Below are 19,102 nucleotides of genomic sequence, written 5' to 3' on the forward strand. Positions count from 1 at the left end.
CTCCCTTCCCTGTGCCAATCTGTCTCTCTTGTCCATTGACCAAAGGCCAGTTGCTTCACTGTTTTGTGTTTGGATGAATGGTCCAATCTGCAAAACAGAGGCAATACCTTCTGTCTCCTTCCCCCCTGCCTACCTCCCTAAGGAAATCAGGACCAAAATGCTTCCTCTGCACAGCACCTGGAGGATAGTAGGCACCTAATAGATGCTCTTGGATCAATGGATGTGGGCACTTGCCTGCGTGAATCAATGCATTTGTTCTTGGCCTGTGAAAATGACATCACGGATCCTCCATCATAGAATGTATGTGAGGAGCTCAAATATTTCTCAGAAGCAAGGAAGAGGCCCTGACAAACCCAGGCCACAGAAGATCCCAGTCCCAACGGCTCCGATGCACTTCATCTGGAACTGGCCACGCCCTTCTCTGAATTCTCAGTGGAGACAGACAGTACTGTCATCACATCTGACCACGGATGGATGCTCTGCTCCCCCAAAGCTCCCCATCCCAGATGTGGACAAGTCTAGGCTAGGGAGAGCAAATTGGCTTTCTCGTGTGCCAGCCTTGATCCCGGCACTGCTGCCTAGATAACCGTGTCGACAAGACTTTGGCTCTGCTTCCAGACTGGGAAAAGAGAGTTGTGATCAATGAGTGACATCTGTACTGGGCCTGGAAGGAAAGAGCTGTGGTACCTGTGTGATGTGCCGGCCATTCCTGGCAAGGCCCTTTAATACATTGAGATAGCCTCTGTTTCTCCTCTGAACACCGGGAAGAAGGCACTTTGTGTATTGAGAGGTCCAGATGGCTGTGGAATGTGAGTCCTGCCAAGGCTGGGCCTGGGCATGGCAGTGACAGAGTAGCCAAGGAAACTTCTAGGGCAAGCTCAGGGAGGCAAACTGGGGAGTCCAAGTGTGGGTTTAGCCGGGGTTTGGGCTCCTGATGCTGCTGCTCATGGCCCTGATGTTTCTCCCCCACAGCACATGCTTTGAGTTGTTCTTACAATGCATTGAGCAGTCTGAACAGGACATTCTCCTGTGACAGTAGGTGATGAAGACCGTGTGTCCTGCACGGTCCATTCCCACCATTCCTGCTATTCTGTGGCTACTGACACTTCCCAACATGTGCGCTCAGCAGCGCCAGCCTGGTGAGATACTCTGCGAAGGCAGTATTTGGATGTTAGCATTTAAAGGCTCTGAGAAGGCCTGTATGAACAACATAAGTGCAGCTTGGTTTTAATCTACTGTTAGCCATGAAACAATTTTCTCTAGGAGTCACTATTAACCACCTATGGAACTCACATTCAAGAGGATATTTTCAAGGAATTATTATCCCAGAGAGATGACCTGGATCACCTCTTCCCAGTGGCTCCCTTTCTGAGAGATCTGACCAGGGTCAGGGTACAGTCAGTAGCCAGGAGAGTAATGCAAGAAAGCTCGCCCATTCTCAGATGCAGCCGTGACCTTGGCCTTGAAGGTGACCATTGAACCACTTGGCCAAGGCCCATGTGATAACAGAGCCCTGTCAGAAAGAAGTAACCCAGTCAGACAAGGACCCAAGAACTTGATTAAAGATTCTTCCTCCAGAAAGAGGGGCTTACAACTCTGACCACAAGTGTTAAGATTAAACCAGCCCATAAATGCAACATGCTTTTTAATCTGCTCATCCTCCCTCTGGGCGGGACACAGACAGGAAGATAAATGAAATTGGCATTTTTTACTATGCACCTAGCTGTGTCGGTGACTCCCCGGGGCAAGGGGATGTGTGTTTCTCTGCACGCGTCATTTAGCGCTGCCTCAGCCCCCTCCAGTCACTGGCTGCTCTTCTCCCGTGCCTGCCTGAGCCCCTGACTGTCCCTTAGGCACTGAGGGTGGCTTATTAAGCTTTTTGGAACACCAGAAGATTGTTTCTCACATCCCTGTTCCATGGGCTCCATCATATGCTGGCGGTTAGTAATATACCATGTACAAAGCCTGGGGCCCCGGGGGATGGGGCATAGAAGGGGAACCCCCATCTCATGTGGCATTAAAAGTCAGAGCACCTTCCCCTGCAGTGTCAGCCAGACAGAAGTGGACAGAAAAGAACTGTACCCAAGCTTGGTTCATGTGACCTTCTCTGACCCCATTGCTCTCTCACGTATGTGTGTTAGTCGCTCAGTCGTGTCCGACTCTGCAGCCCTGTAGACTGTAGCCCACCAGGCTCCTCTGTCCATGGAATTCTCCAGGCAAAAATTCTGGAATGGGTTGCCATACTCTTCTCCAGGGGGTCTTCCCCACTCAGGGATTGAACTCGGGCCTCCTGCCTTGCAGGCAGATTCTTTACCATCTGAGCCACCAGGGAAGCCCCTGGCTCCTTCATGGCACCGCCCTTTTGGTAATCACATGCTCGCCCAGGGTTTCCATGCAAGGTCAAAGTCTCAGCCACATCCCAGAATGAGCTGGGCCCTGGAGCAGCTGTATCCTTTCTCCACTCCCAATTCCAAAATTAAGAGCCTGGGCTTTGGAGACTGACCGTGGTGAGGATCAGAATTCCTCCTGTGCCACTCACTCTGTGGCCTTGGGAAAGTTGCTTAACTTCTCCGATGCTCGTACTCCACCTCTGCAAGACAGGGGTTACATGAACATTTACCTGGGAGGATTGAAGGCTACAGCACACATCACACGCTCAGTCAGGCCTGGCTCTGGGCCTGCCTCCACACATGTTTCTTTCCCACATGGGAATATTCCACTCAGAACTTTCTCCTCTGACCTGGAATCAGTGAACAAATCCTCCCCTTCTTCACCCCTCTGTCTCTTCCGACAGCATTAACACCGATCAATATCACAGCTGCAATTCAATCATGCTTTAATTCCTCTCCCCAGGCAGAGGCCTCCTGGATCCAGGAACTTAGGTTCAAAGGGTTGTGATTGTTTTAACTTTGCAACAAACAGTCCTGCCCTCTGGCCTCAGTGGTTTGCTGACCTTGGTATCTAGGAGGGATAATGATGTGACCCCTTCCACCTCTACCCCCCACCCCCACCCCCGCCCCCAGGAAGGAAGGAAATTTCAGAGCACTCAGGAGATGCCCTACAGAGACAGGCTGCCGGAGGCAGGTGCAGCCCCCACTCTGCCCCCTGCCCCAACTACAGGCTGGGGGAGGGCTCAATTCCCAGGCAGTCCTCTTCCTGCTCAGATCAGCCTCCTCTATTGGCCTTGCTCAGGACAGTGCTGTGGAGACCCCAGCACAGCTCCCAAGGGGCTGCCAGCCAGGAAGCAGCTATTTCTGTGGAATAGAGATGCCAGCTGCAACAAGATGTGGAGGAGGCTAGGGACCCATAAAGATCTCCCCTCTGCAGCTGTGGCAGCACCATCCTCAGTGTTTGTCTGCCAGGCAGTCTCAGCTGGTGCAGGCTTTAGGATGCAGTCTTATGGAATGAGGAAGCCGCACCTGCCTTCAAGGTGCTGCGCAGAAAAAAAAAAGGACCATTTTCTTCTCGATCTCATTCCAACTCCACACGGGCAGAAGCATTGATTTTTTTTCCTTTCCATTTTTTCTTCTGGCTGCAGCCAAATGAGGTCAGAAGTTAAATTAGTCCTTGGAGGTGAAAAGCAGCTGCATTCATATCCTTTCTGCCAACTTTTGCTGGAGAACACTGACAGTTTTCCTTTTCTGTTCTTTGCAGATTGAGTACAGGAGGAGCTGGGAGTATCTTATCCGCCTGTGGAACCCCTGGGGCAAGACTGAATGGAGAGGGCGCTGGAGCGACCGGTATGGCTTCTGGAAACCTCTCTCTCTCCTTCATGGACATCTGGTGTTCAGAGAGCACCCTGGCCCACGAGGGCAGCAGGTGGAGCTCCCTGCAAGCCTATCCAGCTCACACCTGTGTGGGACTGTCCATCCATCACACACTCCCATGATGCCACTTACCAGGCATCATTTAGACACCTACTGTGTACTCTGTACTAAGTACACTGCAGGATGGGAGCTGTGGGACAAGAGACAGTGTCTGGCTTCCAGTGGGTACACCAGAGCAGTGAATTCATACACTATCTAGAAAAAGTAAAAAATTAAAAGGGGTGGGGCAGGGCAGACGCTCGGTTCTCCTTGGCAGATAGAGATGGAGAGCAGGAACCTCAGCCCATAAAAGGATCCCATGGGATTCAGGTCCTGATGGTGCTATGGCATCAGGATGGAAGCAATGGCACCCCACTCCAGTACTCTTGCCTGGAATATCCCATGGACGGAGGAGCCTGGTAGGCTGCAGTCCATGGGGTTGCTAAGAGTCGAATACGACTGAGCGACTTCACTTTCACTTTTCATTTTCATGCGTTGGAGAAGAAAATGGCAACCCACTCCAGTGTTCTTGCCTGGAGAATCCCAGGGGCGGGGGAGCCTGGTGGGCTCCCGTCTATGGGGTCGCACAGAGTCGGACAGGACTGAAGTGACTTAGCAGCAGCAGAGGGGGAGTTGGCAAACTGAGGCGCAGATCTGGCTGATTTTTTGACTTGGTCCACCTGTGTTGTCTCTCCTGCCCTATCAGTCCAGACACACCTTGCTGGTGGTGGGAGTGACGGGGGGAAGTAGGTCTTAGTTGTGGCTGTGTTCCAGGCAGCTGCTCGCTGGCCCAGCTGACCTGTGGGCCCCCTCCTGTGTGGTCTGTGGTTCCTGGGGAGCTGGGCTGGCCTTTCCCAGCTGCCAAGAGGACTGACTCCTGGTCCCCACCCCTTTGCTGACTAAGAATGACACGGCAGTCCTGAGCGGGGATGGAGGACCAGCCACGACAGACTGGCTCCTGTTGGCTCCTCTCCTCCAGTGAGGCCCAGCCCATCCACAGACCACTGAGGACCTGTGTTAGGTCCATGGACAGAGTCCAGAGGCCAAGGCAGCTTAGCACAAGGAAAAGACGATCCGAAAGGAAACGCAAAGCATTCAGGCAAATAGAACAGGCCCCAACAAGCAGTGAGCATCAGTGTGGGGAGAAGCGTGTCCTGGAGGCAAAGGCCAGCATTGCTCCTGTCCCCGTCCTGACCCCTGTGCTCCAGGCTGAGTGGTGTGTGATCCTGTATGGGTCCCGGGATCCTGTGTGAGCCCCAACAGCTGAGGTGCCTACACAAGTTGGGCTGGAGGGTAGTGATGTGAGAAAGGTCGAGAGAGGAAATAGGTAACCTGACTTAGAGTAAACCTGTTGTGATCTCAGATACCCTCTGAAAAAGGGGCAGCTAGTCGCCCCTCCCCCAACAGAAGGGGAATGAACTTGCAAAACCACGAACCACTGGACAGCATTTTTGCTCCCTGCCGCCCTCCCTCCTTCTACTGTACCTCTGTTCTTTTCTTCTTCCCCAGGGGTATCCATGGCACTACCAAGTCCCTCCCCCAACCTTCCCAATCATCACTCCAAGCTGCCCACTGTGGCCGGGGCAATCAGATTAGCTGGGATCCCTGACCCGGGCTGGCCACGACAGCAGGAGTAGAGGAAGGGAAGATGTCTGCAGTACATCCTCCTTGAGTGAAAGAAGCAAGAAATTCACACGAGCTGATGTTCTGGCCACAGTCTCTGTGCTAGAGATCAAATGGCCAGTGAAGGCAACTAGGGACCCCAGAGATGAGGGAAGAGAAGCTTCCCACTGGCAGGTCTGTTCAGGGGTGGATGGATGGCATTGAATGGAGTTCAACCAAAAAAAAAAGGTATAACTCACTTTGAAAGTGATCCCTAGGTAGGAGGGAAGTGTCAGCTGCTGTGCCTAGACATATTTATTGGTAGTGTGTTAAGAGCCAGGAAGCTGGCCTGGGGCAGTGGAACGAGAGAGAAAGACGTGTCACAACCTGGAGCCAGGGAGCCTGGTGCCTGCTGAGAAGTTTAGATTTGTGCCCTAGAGTCCTGGGGTTCATGAAGGCCTTTGAACAGGGCAGAGAAGTGTGCAGAGCAGGAATAGGGGGTGGAGCCCACCACACCTTCTCTGGTGGATCACGACTGAGGGCTGAGGTTCACAATCCCCTACCAATGACCAGGCTGGAAGGAAGTGGCATGGCTGCATCCTCACTTTCCCCGTGCGCTGGTCAATTCCCTCCCTATTTTTTAAGAACTGGAGAGTGGATGGTCTAATCTCAACCATAATGGAAATTTCAGTCACACACACTTAAAGGCAAACTTGCATGAATCAATAGTGTATTGATTTACACTACATTTATTTTCCCTTACACACTGCAGAAAATGTAATTATCACTCAATTATAAAATTACCATTTTACAATAACACATCTGACTGGCTCAGCCTGCAGCCAGAAGCCGGAGTGGTCCCTGCCTTGCTCTCCTGGCTCAGAGGTGACCCAGCCCCACCCTGCAAGTTACTCCCAGAGAAACATCTCATTGCACTTTTGTGCCTATGGGGCTCATCTCCTATGAGCATGCCTCTGCTTTGAGGAGCAGGCTGGAAAGGAAGGGACAGCTACTCCCTTCTGCCTATAAGAGTATCCTTCACTGTAGACCCTAGGACTAGCTTCTGGAACGCATTATCCCAATGAAGCAGACAGCTTTAATTGTTTATTAAGCCAGCAAAAAACTATGGCATTCTACTATATAACTTTCCTGGTGGCTCAGACGGTAAAGCGTCTGCCTACAATGCGGGAGACCCGGGTTCAATCCCTGGGTCGGGAAGATCTGCTGGAGAAGGGAATGGCAGCCCACTCCAGTATTCTTTCCTCTCCCCCACTCCCCGCCCCAGCAAAAAAAAAGGGGCTCAAAGAATATAGACAGCTTCCCTTGTGGCTCAGAGGGTAAAGCGTCTGCCTACAATGCGGGAGACCCGGGTTTGATCCCTGGGTCAGGAAGTTCCCCTGGAGAAGGAAATGGCAACCCACTCCAGTATCCTTGCCTGGAGAATCCCATGGACGGAGGAACCTGGTAGGCTACAGTCCATGGGGTCGCAAAGAGTCGGACACGACTGAGTGACTTCACTTCACTTCTTCTACTATATGCCAAGGCATGTGTTCAAGCCCTATGTTGGATGATATTATGCAATGCTGAGCAATGTCACTGATCTCATGGACCTTGGAGGCTAATGAGGGACAACAAGAAATATACAGGCACTAGTATCAGAGGGTGCTAAGTGCTGGGACAGGAGTGGTACAATGTGCTTTGCGGGCTCAAAGGAGGGGCACCACAGGGGACAAGGCAGGTTTCCCAGCAGAAGTAACTTTTAGGAGGAAAAATGAATAGAAGTTATTGGGCTTCAGGACTGAAAGGAGGAGTATTCCAGGCAGAGGGAGCATCATGGTGAAGGCCAAGGTGGAGCGGAGGTTGGGTGCTGCCACGGCCACCAGACAGACCAGCGTTTCTAAGAAACAAAGATATTCATTATTGTTGGAGTGTATAGTTCAAGGGCAGGGAGAACAGGTCGCTGCTCAGGTAAAGCTGGAGAGGTGGGCAGAGGTCAAGTTCTGTTTCAGAGTTTGAACTTCATCCTGAGAGAAGTGGGGCAGTGCTTCATGTGTTTATGGAACTGCCATAATCAGACTTCTGCTTTAAAAAGATCGTTTTGATTGGAGGTGTGGAGAATGAATAGGAAAGTGGGCAGGGCTGAGTTCTGGGAGGCCAGTCCACGAGGGAGGTGAGGGTTCTTGAACACAGCAATAAGGATGGAAATAATTGGATGGTTTTGAGAGGGGTTTAGAAGGTAGAATCAATGCATCATTAATATTTGGTGATGGCTTGGACGTGGAGGGTACAAGAGAGAATAACCCTTCACGTTCTTCCTTGGGCAATAGGAGAAGAGAGTGGGTGAGTACGGTTTGGAATAGGTTGATTTCAAGGTCGTGGTGGGGCTCTGGTGGAGACAAGGGATGAAGCATAGCATGTATCCTTCTAAAGCTGAGGAAAGAGGATAAGGCTGGGGACAGTGTAGAAGCTATCAGCCTAGAAAGAATTGTCAGGTAGAGTAACACTGTCCACTCGCACCTGAAAACTTCTGGAGGCCCATGCAAAGGGCCCCTGTCAGGGCATGTGTGGTTGAAATGAAACATCCTAGGAGATCTCATCCTATGGTCTGTCTCTCCATGCCCAGGTCTCCGGAGTGGCAGGAAACCCACGACCAACGGAAAAGCCAGCTGTATGAGGATAAGGACAATGGCGAGTTTTGGTACTTTATTTTATTATTTGGCACTTTATTATTATTATTATATTTTAAATCTTTAACCATTGCCCAAACCCTCAATCCCCACCCTTTCCCTAAACTTTTGTGAGAATGAGGATTAGCTTTGCAGAGACCTATATAGAAGGAGCTTATTTTCTCCACCAAGACACCAAAGCTTTGAAAAGGATATTGTGTGTTCTCTCTTTGCGTGAAAGGCCTTTCAGCTCTGAAATATTAGAACTTGCAGCAGATGTTAACGGTGAAAAGGCATATTGGCACTAAAGCTTTGAAATCAGCAGTTTCCTGGCAACCAGGATACATGGTTATCAGGCGTGTAAATTCTTTGCCGTCTTTTTGGAGCCCTGGAGTGCCACAGTCTTTCCTGGCATGAATCATAAAAGAGCAACTTGAGGTTAGCCTCCCAGCCCTCTCTCTAGAGTTCAGAGTAAGATGTCAGTGTCATAACTCAGCAGCTATTTAAGACTAGACGCTTTAAAACATATCGTCAGATAAAGAAGATGTAGTATATATGTACAATGGAATATGACTCAGCCATTAAAAAGAATGAAATAACGCTATTTGCAGAAACATGGATGGACCTGGAGAATGTCATACTGAGTGAAGTTAAGTCAGACAGAGAAAGAGAAATATATGACGTCCTTGTATGTGGAATCTAAAAAGAAATGATACAGTGAACTTACAAACAGAAAGAGGCTCACAGACTTAGAGAATGAACTTTATGGTTGCCAGGGGCAAGGGATAGTTAGGAAGTTTGAGAAGGTCATGTACACACTGCTGTATTCAAAATGGACAGCCAGCAAAGACCTACTGTATAGCACATGGACCTCTGCTCAGTGTTACGTGGCAGGCTGGGTGTTGGAGGAGAGTTGCGGGAGAATGGATATGTGTATATATATGGCTGAGTCCCTTTGCTGTCCACCTGAAACTATTGGAAAACTGTTAATAAGTTATACCTTAATACAACATTAAATTTTTTTTATTTTAAAAAATTTGAAAAACATCCTCAGCCCTACACTCACATTGTAAAGGATAAGATGGACATTTCTCTGATGAATTGTCTAGTTTTTTCAGTGACAAATTTAAATAAAATTTAGCATGTGTGAAAAAGAGACTAGGTCTAAGTAATTGAGAATCAGAGGGACAAATATAAATTAGAAGGAAAAATATTTTCAGCCTTGCAACTTTAATCAGAGGCATGATTTTAGGTGTTGAGTCCATTGTATTCTGATAAGGGCTTCCCTGATGGCTCAGTGGTAAAGACTCCACCTGAGATGCAGGGGACACAGGATATATGGGTTCCATCCCTACGTCGGGAAGATCCCCTGAAGAAGGAAATGGCAACCCCTTCCGGTATTCTTGCCTGGAAAATCCCACGGACAGAGGAGCCTGGTGAGCTACAGTCCATGGGGTCACAAAGAGCTGGACATGGCAGAGAGATTGAGCACACACCAGCACAAGACTTCAATAGAGCATTTGGCAAAGGGCCTATGGAAAGGTGATTTTATTAGCAGAGTGTGTAGGACCCAGGACAGAAAGAGACTGACAGTCATCTTGCTGGCCAGGAAAGGGGCCTACAGAACCCGTAATTTGACTGTGTCCTTGGGCTTCCCTGGTGGCTCAGCTGGTAAAGAATCCACCTGCAGTGTGGGAGACCTGGGTTGGATCCCTGGGTTGGGAAGATCCCCTGGAGAAGGGAACAGCTACCTAGTCCAGTATTCTGGCCTGGAGAATTCCATGGAGTATTCCATGGGGTCGCAAAGAGTCGGACACGACTGAGTGACTTTCACTTTCACTTGTCCTCCCAGGAGAAATCAGAAGGGCATTTGCCCACAAATGAACCAGAATGGGGTTCTGGTCTTTGGGTAGGATAGTGGTAAATCAATGGACACTGTAGTTGATAGGCAAAGGGACAGTAAAGTGATGGGAACCTCCACCCAAGGAACAAACGAATGGTCACTAAAGCGATGTGTCTCTGTTTATAACAGGATGTCATATCAAGATTTCCGAGATAACTTCTTCGGCCTGTTTATATGTAACCAAGTTCCAATCAGCCTGGACCATGGAAGCATGCTCCATGAAAGGTGGTCCCAAATGACGTTTAAGGACCACCTAATTCCAGGAAACACTGAAGGTAGCTATGACATTAATTATACTACCAGGTGAGAAGCTGCCAGCTCTTGCCCTGTCCTGGCTTAAGCTCTCAGTGGCCCTTGATTCTAGACCATCAGCCTAAAGAAGGGGAGGACTTTGTCAGCCCAAAGGGACAGCTGTGTTTCTCCAGGAGAAATGATTGCTGGAGGGGGTGGGTGGGAGGCTCTCAGATGTGCCTCCCCTGGCTTCTTGCTTTCCCACAGCCCTTCTGCTAACCTCCACCACCTCCCAGGACTAGAATGGGCCCACTGCACTTCAGTGATTATCCAGGACTTTGGGAGGGCTGTGAGAAGAACACTGGACATGTGTCAGGCCCTGAGTTCAACCACTGTCTTTGCCACAGTTTGGCTTTGTGGCTCTGGTCTCTCTGTCCTTAGTCTCCCTAACTGTTCCCAGTGGAATTAGTCATCTCTGTCTGCCCCTGGAAGCCACAAAGCCCCATCCAGGCACCAGGGAGCATACTCCTGCCCCTGTTGGTTGATGTTGACTGGTACCTGCAGGCTGCAGCACCGTACTGAGGTCCAAGAGGTGGGCGCCTCAGAGCCTGTCTTTGGGCTCCTGGAAGATGAATTTTATTGATGAGATTTTAAGGGAGTAAGTGACATACTCTCACTTGCCTCGGTTCCCCTTTTGTGACATGGATGAGTGAAATATCACCCTCTGAAGATGAACCTGAGTGTGATTACACACCCTGGATAGTAAAGGCTATGCAAACAATGTATTTGTGTGTGTGTGTGTGTGTGCATGCGTGCGTGTGCGCCCTTGCACCTCGACATGCGCATTCCCTCTCCTTGGCACCAGTCTGCCAAGTATAGTGTGTTTGAATGATCTCACCACCCACCCTCCCCCCGTCTTTTCACTCTGCTGGTCAGAGAAGCTAGTCACCAGGAGGCCATGGGCAGATTCTGAGAAGTCACTGAGTCACTCTTAGGCAGCAGGTTGACTGATTTAAATCTTCCTGAGCTCCACCTACCCAACTGTGGGGCTAAAGCCCTCTTCCCTAAATATAGTGCAGGTCGAGAAACTAGCCAGAATTATACATTGGTGCCATCGTTAGTAATTCCTTACAAGGGAGAGAGGGCAGGGCGGCAGCCAACAGCACCGGCTCTGTGCTGCTAAGCGCACCTGGGTGCATCACCTTAGACCCTCACAAAAAAGCTGACAACTGTGATGGTCATGTATGTCTCCCTCTTTGCCTTTCAGAGCTTCCCAATTGTGCCTTAACCTTCTGATGTTTACTAATTCATCTCTCTCTTGATTTATCTTCATTCATTTTTCATATGTTATCTCCCACGCATTGGAATCTCATGGTTTTCACATTAGTGGTCTCCCTCTGGCTTTGGTGAGGACACTCGGGTAGCAGAGTTCTATGAATTGACATCTCTCAGCCTCCCTTCCTCTGTCTCCATGTGTGCTTGGGGGTTTGACATCATTTCACGGCTCCATGGTTGTCACCAGTGCATAAGCTCATGCATACCTGAGGCCTCGGGAATCCCACTTATTACAAAAATTGTTTATGTTTAGTCACCAAGTCATGTCTGACTCTTTGTGACCCCATGGACTATAGCCCACCTGGCTTCTCTGTCCATGAGATTTCCTAGCCGAGAGTACTGGAGTAGATTGCCATTTCCTTCTCCAGGGGATCTTCCCAAATCCAGGGATTGAACCCACATTTCCTGCATTGGCAGGCGAATTCCTTACCATGCACCAGGGAAACCCTTTATAAAAATAGCCCTCCATTTTACAGTGGAAGAAACATTTTCACCACATAGGAACTATACTTTCCCTCCTTGTTTTTAAGAAGAGACTACGGCTCACAAAATAAAGCAGCTTGTGCCACAACTAGTAACTATGGGGACTGGAACCCTGGTCTTGGGTCTTCAAATGCAGAGTTTCTTCCACAACCCACTGAACTGGGCTTGGCGCTCTGAAGTGGTCATGGTTCCATCCCAGAACCCCAGGGACAAGCTGAGGTCCAATCACTGCTATTCTTCATGCAGGATACCAGAGGGGCATGCAATACACCTTCTCTGTGCCAGACAGCATGGAAAACAACAATGTCATCATGTCCTTCAACATTGGGCCACAAAATATAAAGGCAAAAGACAGGACATTTCCAGTGAAGTATGAGGTGTTCAAGGTAAGGCAGTATGTTTCAAGGCGTGCCCTTTGGGGACATTTCCATACACCTTGGGTGGAGAAAGCAACTGACTAGCCTGGGAAATTTCACTCGGCAACAGACTCAGAGGTAAAACCCAAAGGGCAATTGAGTTCACTGGGTTCAAGTCTATAAATTTTCAGGGAAATCCTGAGACAGAAGAGTACAATGGGACACACCTCCTGTCCTTGTCACTTGTCACAGTTTCCTGGTACGCTGGTGGCTCTAATGCTTGTTCCTCAAAAAGTAATCTGATCCAAGTCCAGCTGTTGCAACAGTGCATATTCCCAGGACCACCCTCCAACCTGCTGAGTCCCAGTCAATCCCCCTGGACAGAGCCTGAAAGTCTGCATTGTAATGAGCTCTCTGGAGACTGCGTATACCCAGGAATGTTTGAGGATCATTGGTTATACTCTGGGAGTAGTTTAAGGAAAAAAAAACAGTCCTATACATCCAGGAGGTACATTTTTCTCTCACGCTGAAACTAAAGTCTGGTGAAAGTTCCTTGGTTGGCTTACAAGCCTCTGCTTGGCCACTCATCCAAGGCCAGGTCTTCCTCTCTACCCAGCCTCCTCTCCCCTCCCCTCTCATGCCTCTCCCAGCCAGCCCTTCAGCTCTGAAGGGGTCCTCTCCTCCCCTCGCCTACTCATACTCACCTGCACACACCCTAACTGTGAGCAGATGATCAGGGAATTCTTTTTTTTTTTTAATACCATGTAAAATAAAGGAGTTACGAAAGAAAATCTGACACCCTTGATCCCTTCTCCTTTCCCAAATAATTTAATGCATCCCAAAGATCAAGTGAAGGGTCCTCAAAGCATACACCCTGCAGCCTCTGCACAAACATGGATAGCTAAGTGCACAAACATCCAATGCAGGGATCCTCTGTCCCCATGTTAGAGGTGAAGTGGCATTGTCAGAGTTAATGGCAGAACTGGGAACTGGGCACCAGATGTCTCTCAGGCCTTCAGTACACCCATCATCTGTGTGACTGGAGCTCTGATTATGGCATCTTTAGGATGAAGCCCAGGAATGTTACCCAAGACTAAGGCAATATTCACATCTAGGGCTTCAGCCCCCTCATGGACAGGCAGAACTTCTGGGTCCTGAAACAGTCTTGTGTACTGGCTATGGTTCACTCTAATAGGAAGGCCTTGCTGATAGAGAACTTCAGAGTTCCAAGCATGTTCACATTCATTGTCTCAAAAACCCTAGTACACCTGCTTTTATAGATGTGGAAGTCACAGGTCACGGCGAATGAGTGTCCTGCCCAAGGTGCAGCAAGATGGTGACAAGGGTGTGCTTGAGACCAGAACTTGTGGCCCCAGGACCAAAACTCTCAGCAGGACTTAGGCATGTGCCTTTCTGGTGATGCTCACAGTGCAAAGAAAAACAATTCTTCTGGTTCTAGAAGGTGGAGAACCCTTTGGATCCTGCCCTCTCTGAGCACATTTTCGCTTCTAGTTGCATGAAATCAAAAGACCATACTTTTGAGGCACCTCAAACCAGCAGAGACTATCAAAAGAACATCTTTGGACATCAAAAGAACATCATGGACAGTTGTCCTTTTCATCACCACTGGGCACATGTGAACCCTTTCCATGTGGGCAGGGACTAGGCAAGGCTTGGTCTCCCACTGCGGCAAAGAGGTCAAATATTGCCTCTCCCAGCCCTTGGATACAAAGGAGTAGACTGTTGGGCCAGGCTTGTCCGATCAGATGTTCTTGATCACTCTAGGGCTTGAGTCTTGAAAAAGTAACTAAAGGTGTGGGGTCAGCCAAGGGATTCTTTGCAGCAAATCTTTGGGCCCACAAGCAGCAATGCAGTCAGATCCGGTGGTGGTGTCCAGCCGTGTAGCCACCTCTTTTCATTCCTGCCCGCCTTCCAATTTGCATTCCTTAGATTTCCCGTTGATTCTGTGACTTTCCTTTCCATAAAAGACTTTTTGCTCACTCCACCCTAGATTGGTTTCCACTGTGTTTGGCCAAGGATCCCAACTTATTCAGGTGCCCCCTCAACTTAAAAGTCCCCCAGCTTTCCACCTCCAAGAAAAACAAAGCAAAAGGAATTGGGAAAGGCTGGGAAGGAATGAGGCATCTGGTATACCCAGGTAGACTTTTACAGTTCAGGACCAGACAGGACTACTAAAAATATTTCAGCCTACTCTTCCATTTCCTAATGAGAGAAGTCCAGAGAGGATATAGGGGCTGCTCTCAGTGCACAGAAGTTGGGTGTGCACTTTTTATTGTCATTTGGACAATGTAGCAGCCTTGTGTTTACTGATTTGCTCGAAGTCTTTATCGTTCAGGAGCAAGATTGTAATCATATCTGTTTTCTAAATGTTGCCAAGCCTGTTTGTCTACTTTTCAACTAGAGCTGCCTTATTTCTCTTCTGCCCACCTGGCTGAAGGGACATGCAGACCTCAGCTTCCCAGGTGGCTCAGTAGTAAAGAATCTGCCTGCCAATGCAGGAGACATGTCTTTGATCCCTGGGTCGGGAAGATCCTCTGGAGAAGGAAATGGCAACTCACTCCAGTATTCTTGGCTGGGAAATCCCATGGACAGAGGAGCCTGGTGGGCTACAGTCCACGGGGTCGAAAAAGAGTCAGACAGGACTTGGTGACTAAACAACAACAACGTGCAGACCCATGAGCTCCTCAGGCTCCCTGGAGATCCCACTGGATCTTGTAAAATCCTGATTGAGAGGGTTCTAAACACCAAAGAGCAGTCCAGACCTTGACATCTCAGGAGACACTTGTGGGGTCCTTCCATGGTTCTGCTGAGAAATAGGCCATGTTAATGCCAGCAACTAGGCTTTGAAGTCTCCGGGGCTCCAGTGGTGTTGTGAGGACAAGGCTGCCACCTTGGCATGGGCTTGTGACCCTCCAAGTGTTATGGGATCAAGGCTCTGCCTTGCATCATACCAAACATGGGTGATATGCAGATAGGCAGGGAGAAGACCGAAAGGGAAAAGGGAAGGGTGGACAAGCTTCATCCTCCCCGAGCCTGGACTTTCCACCTCCCTTCCAGCTTACCCATGAGCTCCAGAGACGTCTGAGGAAGGCAAGTCAAATGGTCTGTACACCTAAGTGGAGCTGAGGATCAGCAGTAGAATAGAACTGAAACCCATGCCAACATGAAATACAGTGCCTGGAGGTGGTGGGTATTAATTGAAAAGGAAGCAACACAGCTCTCTCTATTCTCACTTCTGCTACTGAGACTGCAGAGCCTCAGTTTCCACACTCATAGAATAAGGAGCCTACCTTCTGCTTCGGATTACCGTGACAATCTAATACATTACATGGAAGTACTTTGTAAACCCTGAAGTGGCTTAAAAATGGGACTCCATCTTCGGTGCTTCCTTCTACAACATGGGCAGACTGGAACATAGACATTTCCCCATTCAAACACACACATACATCCCTACAAACACTGGGATACAGTGGGATGGGGGACATTAGAACAAACTCCCATCATGCTTTACAGCAATTTGACAGAACAAATTTCCTTCTCATTAGAGCTCCAGAGCTGGAGAATTTGTACTTGATCTTGTCCCCCTCACCATTTACCTTTTCCTCTCAATTTTATCATCATTGCTGTGAAGAGTAACCAAGCTGAGATGATAAAGGAAGACTCTCCTCTCCTCAAATCCCTCCCCCACCCTTGATTTCCTTCCCCTTCAGGTCTCTACAGCAGCTGGCTTTCCTTTCTTGCAGCTTCACATGGGAAAAGAGTGATGGTCCCCATTCATCTCCCGGGTGTTCCAGGGAACAGGCTGGGCGTGCAAGAAAAAGGAACACAGCCCTGGGCTAGGCTGCTCGGATCTGCTCACCTTTGGGTTTTTGTTTGAGTTCCTGAACCTGCCTTTCTTCTCTTCCCACAGGTCGACTATCAGGTATGGCCACCGCCCTTGCCGTCTGTCATTATTGCTGTGCCTCTTCCAACACCCTTGACCTCCATGTGTCTCTCGCTGTTCGGTGGCTGCCAGTTCAGTCTTGCTATGTCCTGCAACAGACACAAGCTTAGAACCTCCAAACAGGTCAACAACACAGGAAATATTTCAGCTGCGCTCATCTAAAGCTGGATTCCTTGGGTTGTTCTCTGGCTTGACATCCCAGAGAGGCTGCAACCATGAAACCATCCTCAACATTTGGCCCCTGATAGATAAGATTGATACTGCTGATCCCTTCTAAGACGAGAGACAGGACTAACGGGTATCTTTAGCCTCCTGTATTCTTTTTCAGCCCCCAAACTCACCACGACTAGGATGCATGCAATGCAAATACAAGCTCAAGGCATGTCCTCCAACCCTTCTTACAACATCACTGCCACCACCCTCCTGCTAGCTGCTGCCACCACGACAACCCCACCCCCCACCCCAGTAAATATTGTGGCTTGGCATGGGTGAAAGGTGACCAAAATATGGGTAAGGATGGAGAAGGAAAGACAGAGTTTGGGAAACCTGACCTCCCAGGCACTCAGACTGCTTAAATAGATGTGAGCTCTGTGGTGCTGTTATTGCCAAAGGGAGGTGCATGTGACCAGACCGAGGATGGAAGGGAGAAGAGATGCAGCAGGATGGGGCCACATTCAATGAATAGTGACTGCAGCCTGCTGGCAGGTCCAGGGACCCTCCTCCAGACCTCCCAGAGGTACCCCGACAGGGAGACAGAGGCTGGGGCGAGGGTCTCTGAGCAGGGGGCACACAGAAGCCCAGGCAGACTGCAAACAGTGAGGAGACCTGTCTGTCACAGTGGCGGCACAGCCACAGAGCTGCATTTAGGGTCTGACTCTGGTTCTCAGCATACCAGTCATGAAATTAGAACTGCGGGAAGGACTTCAAGGGCAGCACTCAAGTGCAAGAAACAGGTCAGGGTTCTAGTTCTCAGAGCTGGAGAATGAAATGAGGTCTTGATTAAAGAAAAGGCATGATCCCCTTCCCTGGAATTACAGGGTCAGGTCTTGTGATTATAAGAGACTCAAAGCCCACACACCTCTGCACACACTGCCTCCCCATCTGCACGTGCACACACACACATCTATGTATACACACACACACATGTAGAACAGTGCTGATTCTCTGGAGAACTGATCTCATCATTGCTTTTGCCAGAAAGGCCCAAGCAAGGTAGGCTCCAAACCTATTGGGGCTGCTGCTGCTGTCAGCAGAACCACTGTGGAGCCTCAGCCCAACTCCCTGCTGCTCAGCAGCCACTGTGGTCTCCTCGTGCAGCCCGGCCTGGTCCCCAGCCCCTGCAGAGAACCTCTCCCGTCTCCCTGCTTCCCCCCAAGGCAGAGCTCACAAGCAGTCATTTCACGCTGCATGCTCATTCTAAATGGAATCCCAATCTCAACCGTATTGGGGAAAATTTATTTAGTAAGGGGTTTTTATTATGTAATATGTATGTGACATCCAGTAATAGGAAGTGCGTTATATTTATTGTTTTGTCTCTAAGCAAATATTGAAATAAAAGGAAAATGATCAGAGCCTATTATTCTCCAGTGAGAAGGCATTTCAGGACTTCACTGGAAGGACCAGATGGAGGGAGTGAAAGGCCCCCAGCTGCACAGTGCTACAGGGGTCCAAGAGTGCTTTGCAAAAGAGCCCAGGGAGAAGGGATTTTAGGGGCTCCGAAGGTAATCTAGTACTGGAAGAATCTCACTGGTTTTCATGGGATTCGTCTTTATATATAAGCAGAGCGATAAACCCAGAAGCCCAGGATGCTGTAAGGTTTAATGAGGTAAAGCCATGTGTCATATTTCCTCGCATTCATTGCAGTGTTAGCATCTATATTAAATAACAGTCTGAACTCTGTTGCATTTTGAGACTTCAGGTAAGCAACTGTCTCTCCCTTTTCAGGGCCTGTAGGGCTGTTCTGAGGGATAGTGAGGGACCTGGGAGGAGGGGGGTCTCTCCCAGTGGCTGGGGCCCTTAGACATAGGGGGTTTCTCACCAAGATCCCATCTCCTCCAGTTCCAGCACTTCCAAGACAGATTGCCATCCACCTTCTTCTCCAAATTCAGGATTGCTGAGAAGGGCATTGTGTCTGAAACCACATGCAACCTCACAGAGTGCTTCAGTCTGAGCCCCGGGACCTACGTGGTGGTCGTCTCCGAGGGCAGAGAAGGTGTTGAATTCTTGCTCCGAATCTTCCTGAAGATGCCAGACAGTGACAGGTACAGAACTTCTGGGATTCTAAACGTTTTTTTCCTACTTAATTTTATAAGAACACATCACATCATTCTGTGCAGCAATGCACTGTGTCAGTGGGGGACGCAGCACAGCCCTCACTCTGGAGAAACTCAATGCCAAGTCCAATGCCAAGACAAAAAAGAGGGTGAGGATGTTGCTTGATAGAAGGCAGGGTCACATGGGAGACAGCCAGTCAGGGACCCATCTCTGGAAACAGGGCCAGAGGAAGGCTTCTTGGGGGCATGGCATGTGAGCTAGTCCTTGAGAAAAACATAACTCAGAGTTTCAAAGGGGAAGGCAGTGCTGTTGTTCAGTTGCCCGATCATGGCTGACTCTTTGCGATTCCATGGACTGCAGCACACCAGGCTTCCCTGTCCTTCCCCATCTTCCAAAGCTTGTCCTGACTCATGCCCATCGAGTCGGTGATGTCATCCAACCATCTCATCCTCTGTCGTCCCCTTCTCCTACCTTCAATCTTT

General features: G+C 49.3%; 1 protein-coding gene across 7 annotated transcripts in view; it reads left to right on the top strand.

The window, feature by feature from the left end:
- Positions 1-19,102, top strand: part of CAPN13 (calpain 13) — a 107,517-nt gene that overhangs the window by 51,089 nt on the left and 37,326 nt on the right. For all 7 annotated transcript variants that reach the window (XR_001918821.1, XM_018055476.1, XM_018055475.1 and 4 more), the window contains exons 8-13: positions 3,655-3,740; positions 8,032-8,106; positions 10,107-10,252; positions 12,273-12,412; positions 16,314-16,325; positions 18,405-18,607. Coding sequence is in view for 6 of the 7 variants with exons in the window: in XM_018055476.1 (XP_017910965.1) it covers positions 3,655-3,740; positions 8,032-8,106; positions 10,107-10,252; positions 12,273-12,412; positions 16,314-16,325; positions 18,405-18,607 (662 nt within the window). In the remaining variant the exon portion in view is untranslated. The remainder of the gene's footprint in view (positions 1-3,654; positions 3,741-8,031; positions 8,107-10,106; positions 10,253-12,272; positions 12,413-16,313; positions 16,326-18,404; positions 18,608-19,102) is intronic.

This window comes from Capra hircus, chromosome 11, assembly GCF_001704415.2.
Source record: "Capra hircus breed San Clemente chromosome 11, ASM170441v1, whole genome shotgun sequence".
In the NCBI taxonomy this organism is placed as follows: domain Eukaryota; kingdom Metazoa; phylum Chordata; class Mammalia; order Artiodactyla; family Bovidae; genus Capra; species Capra hircus.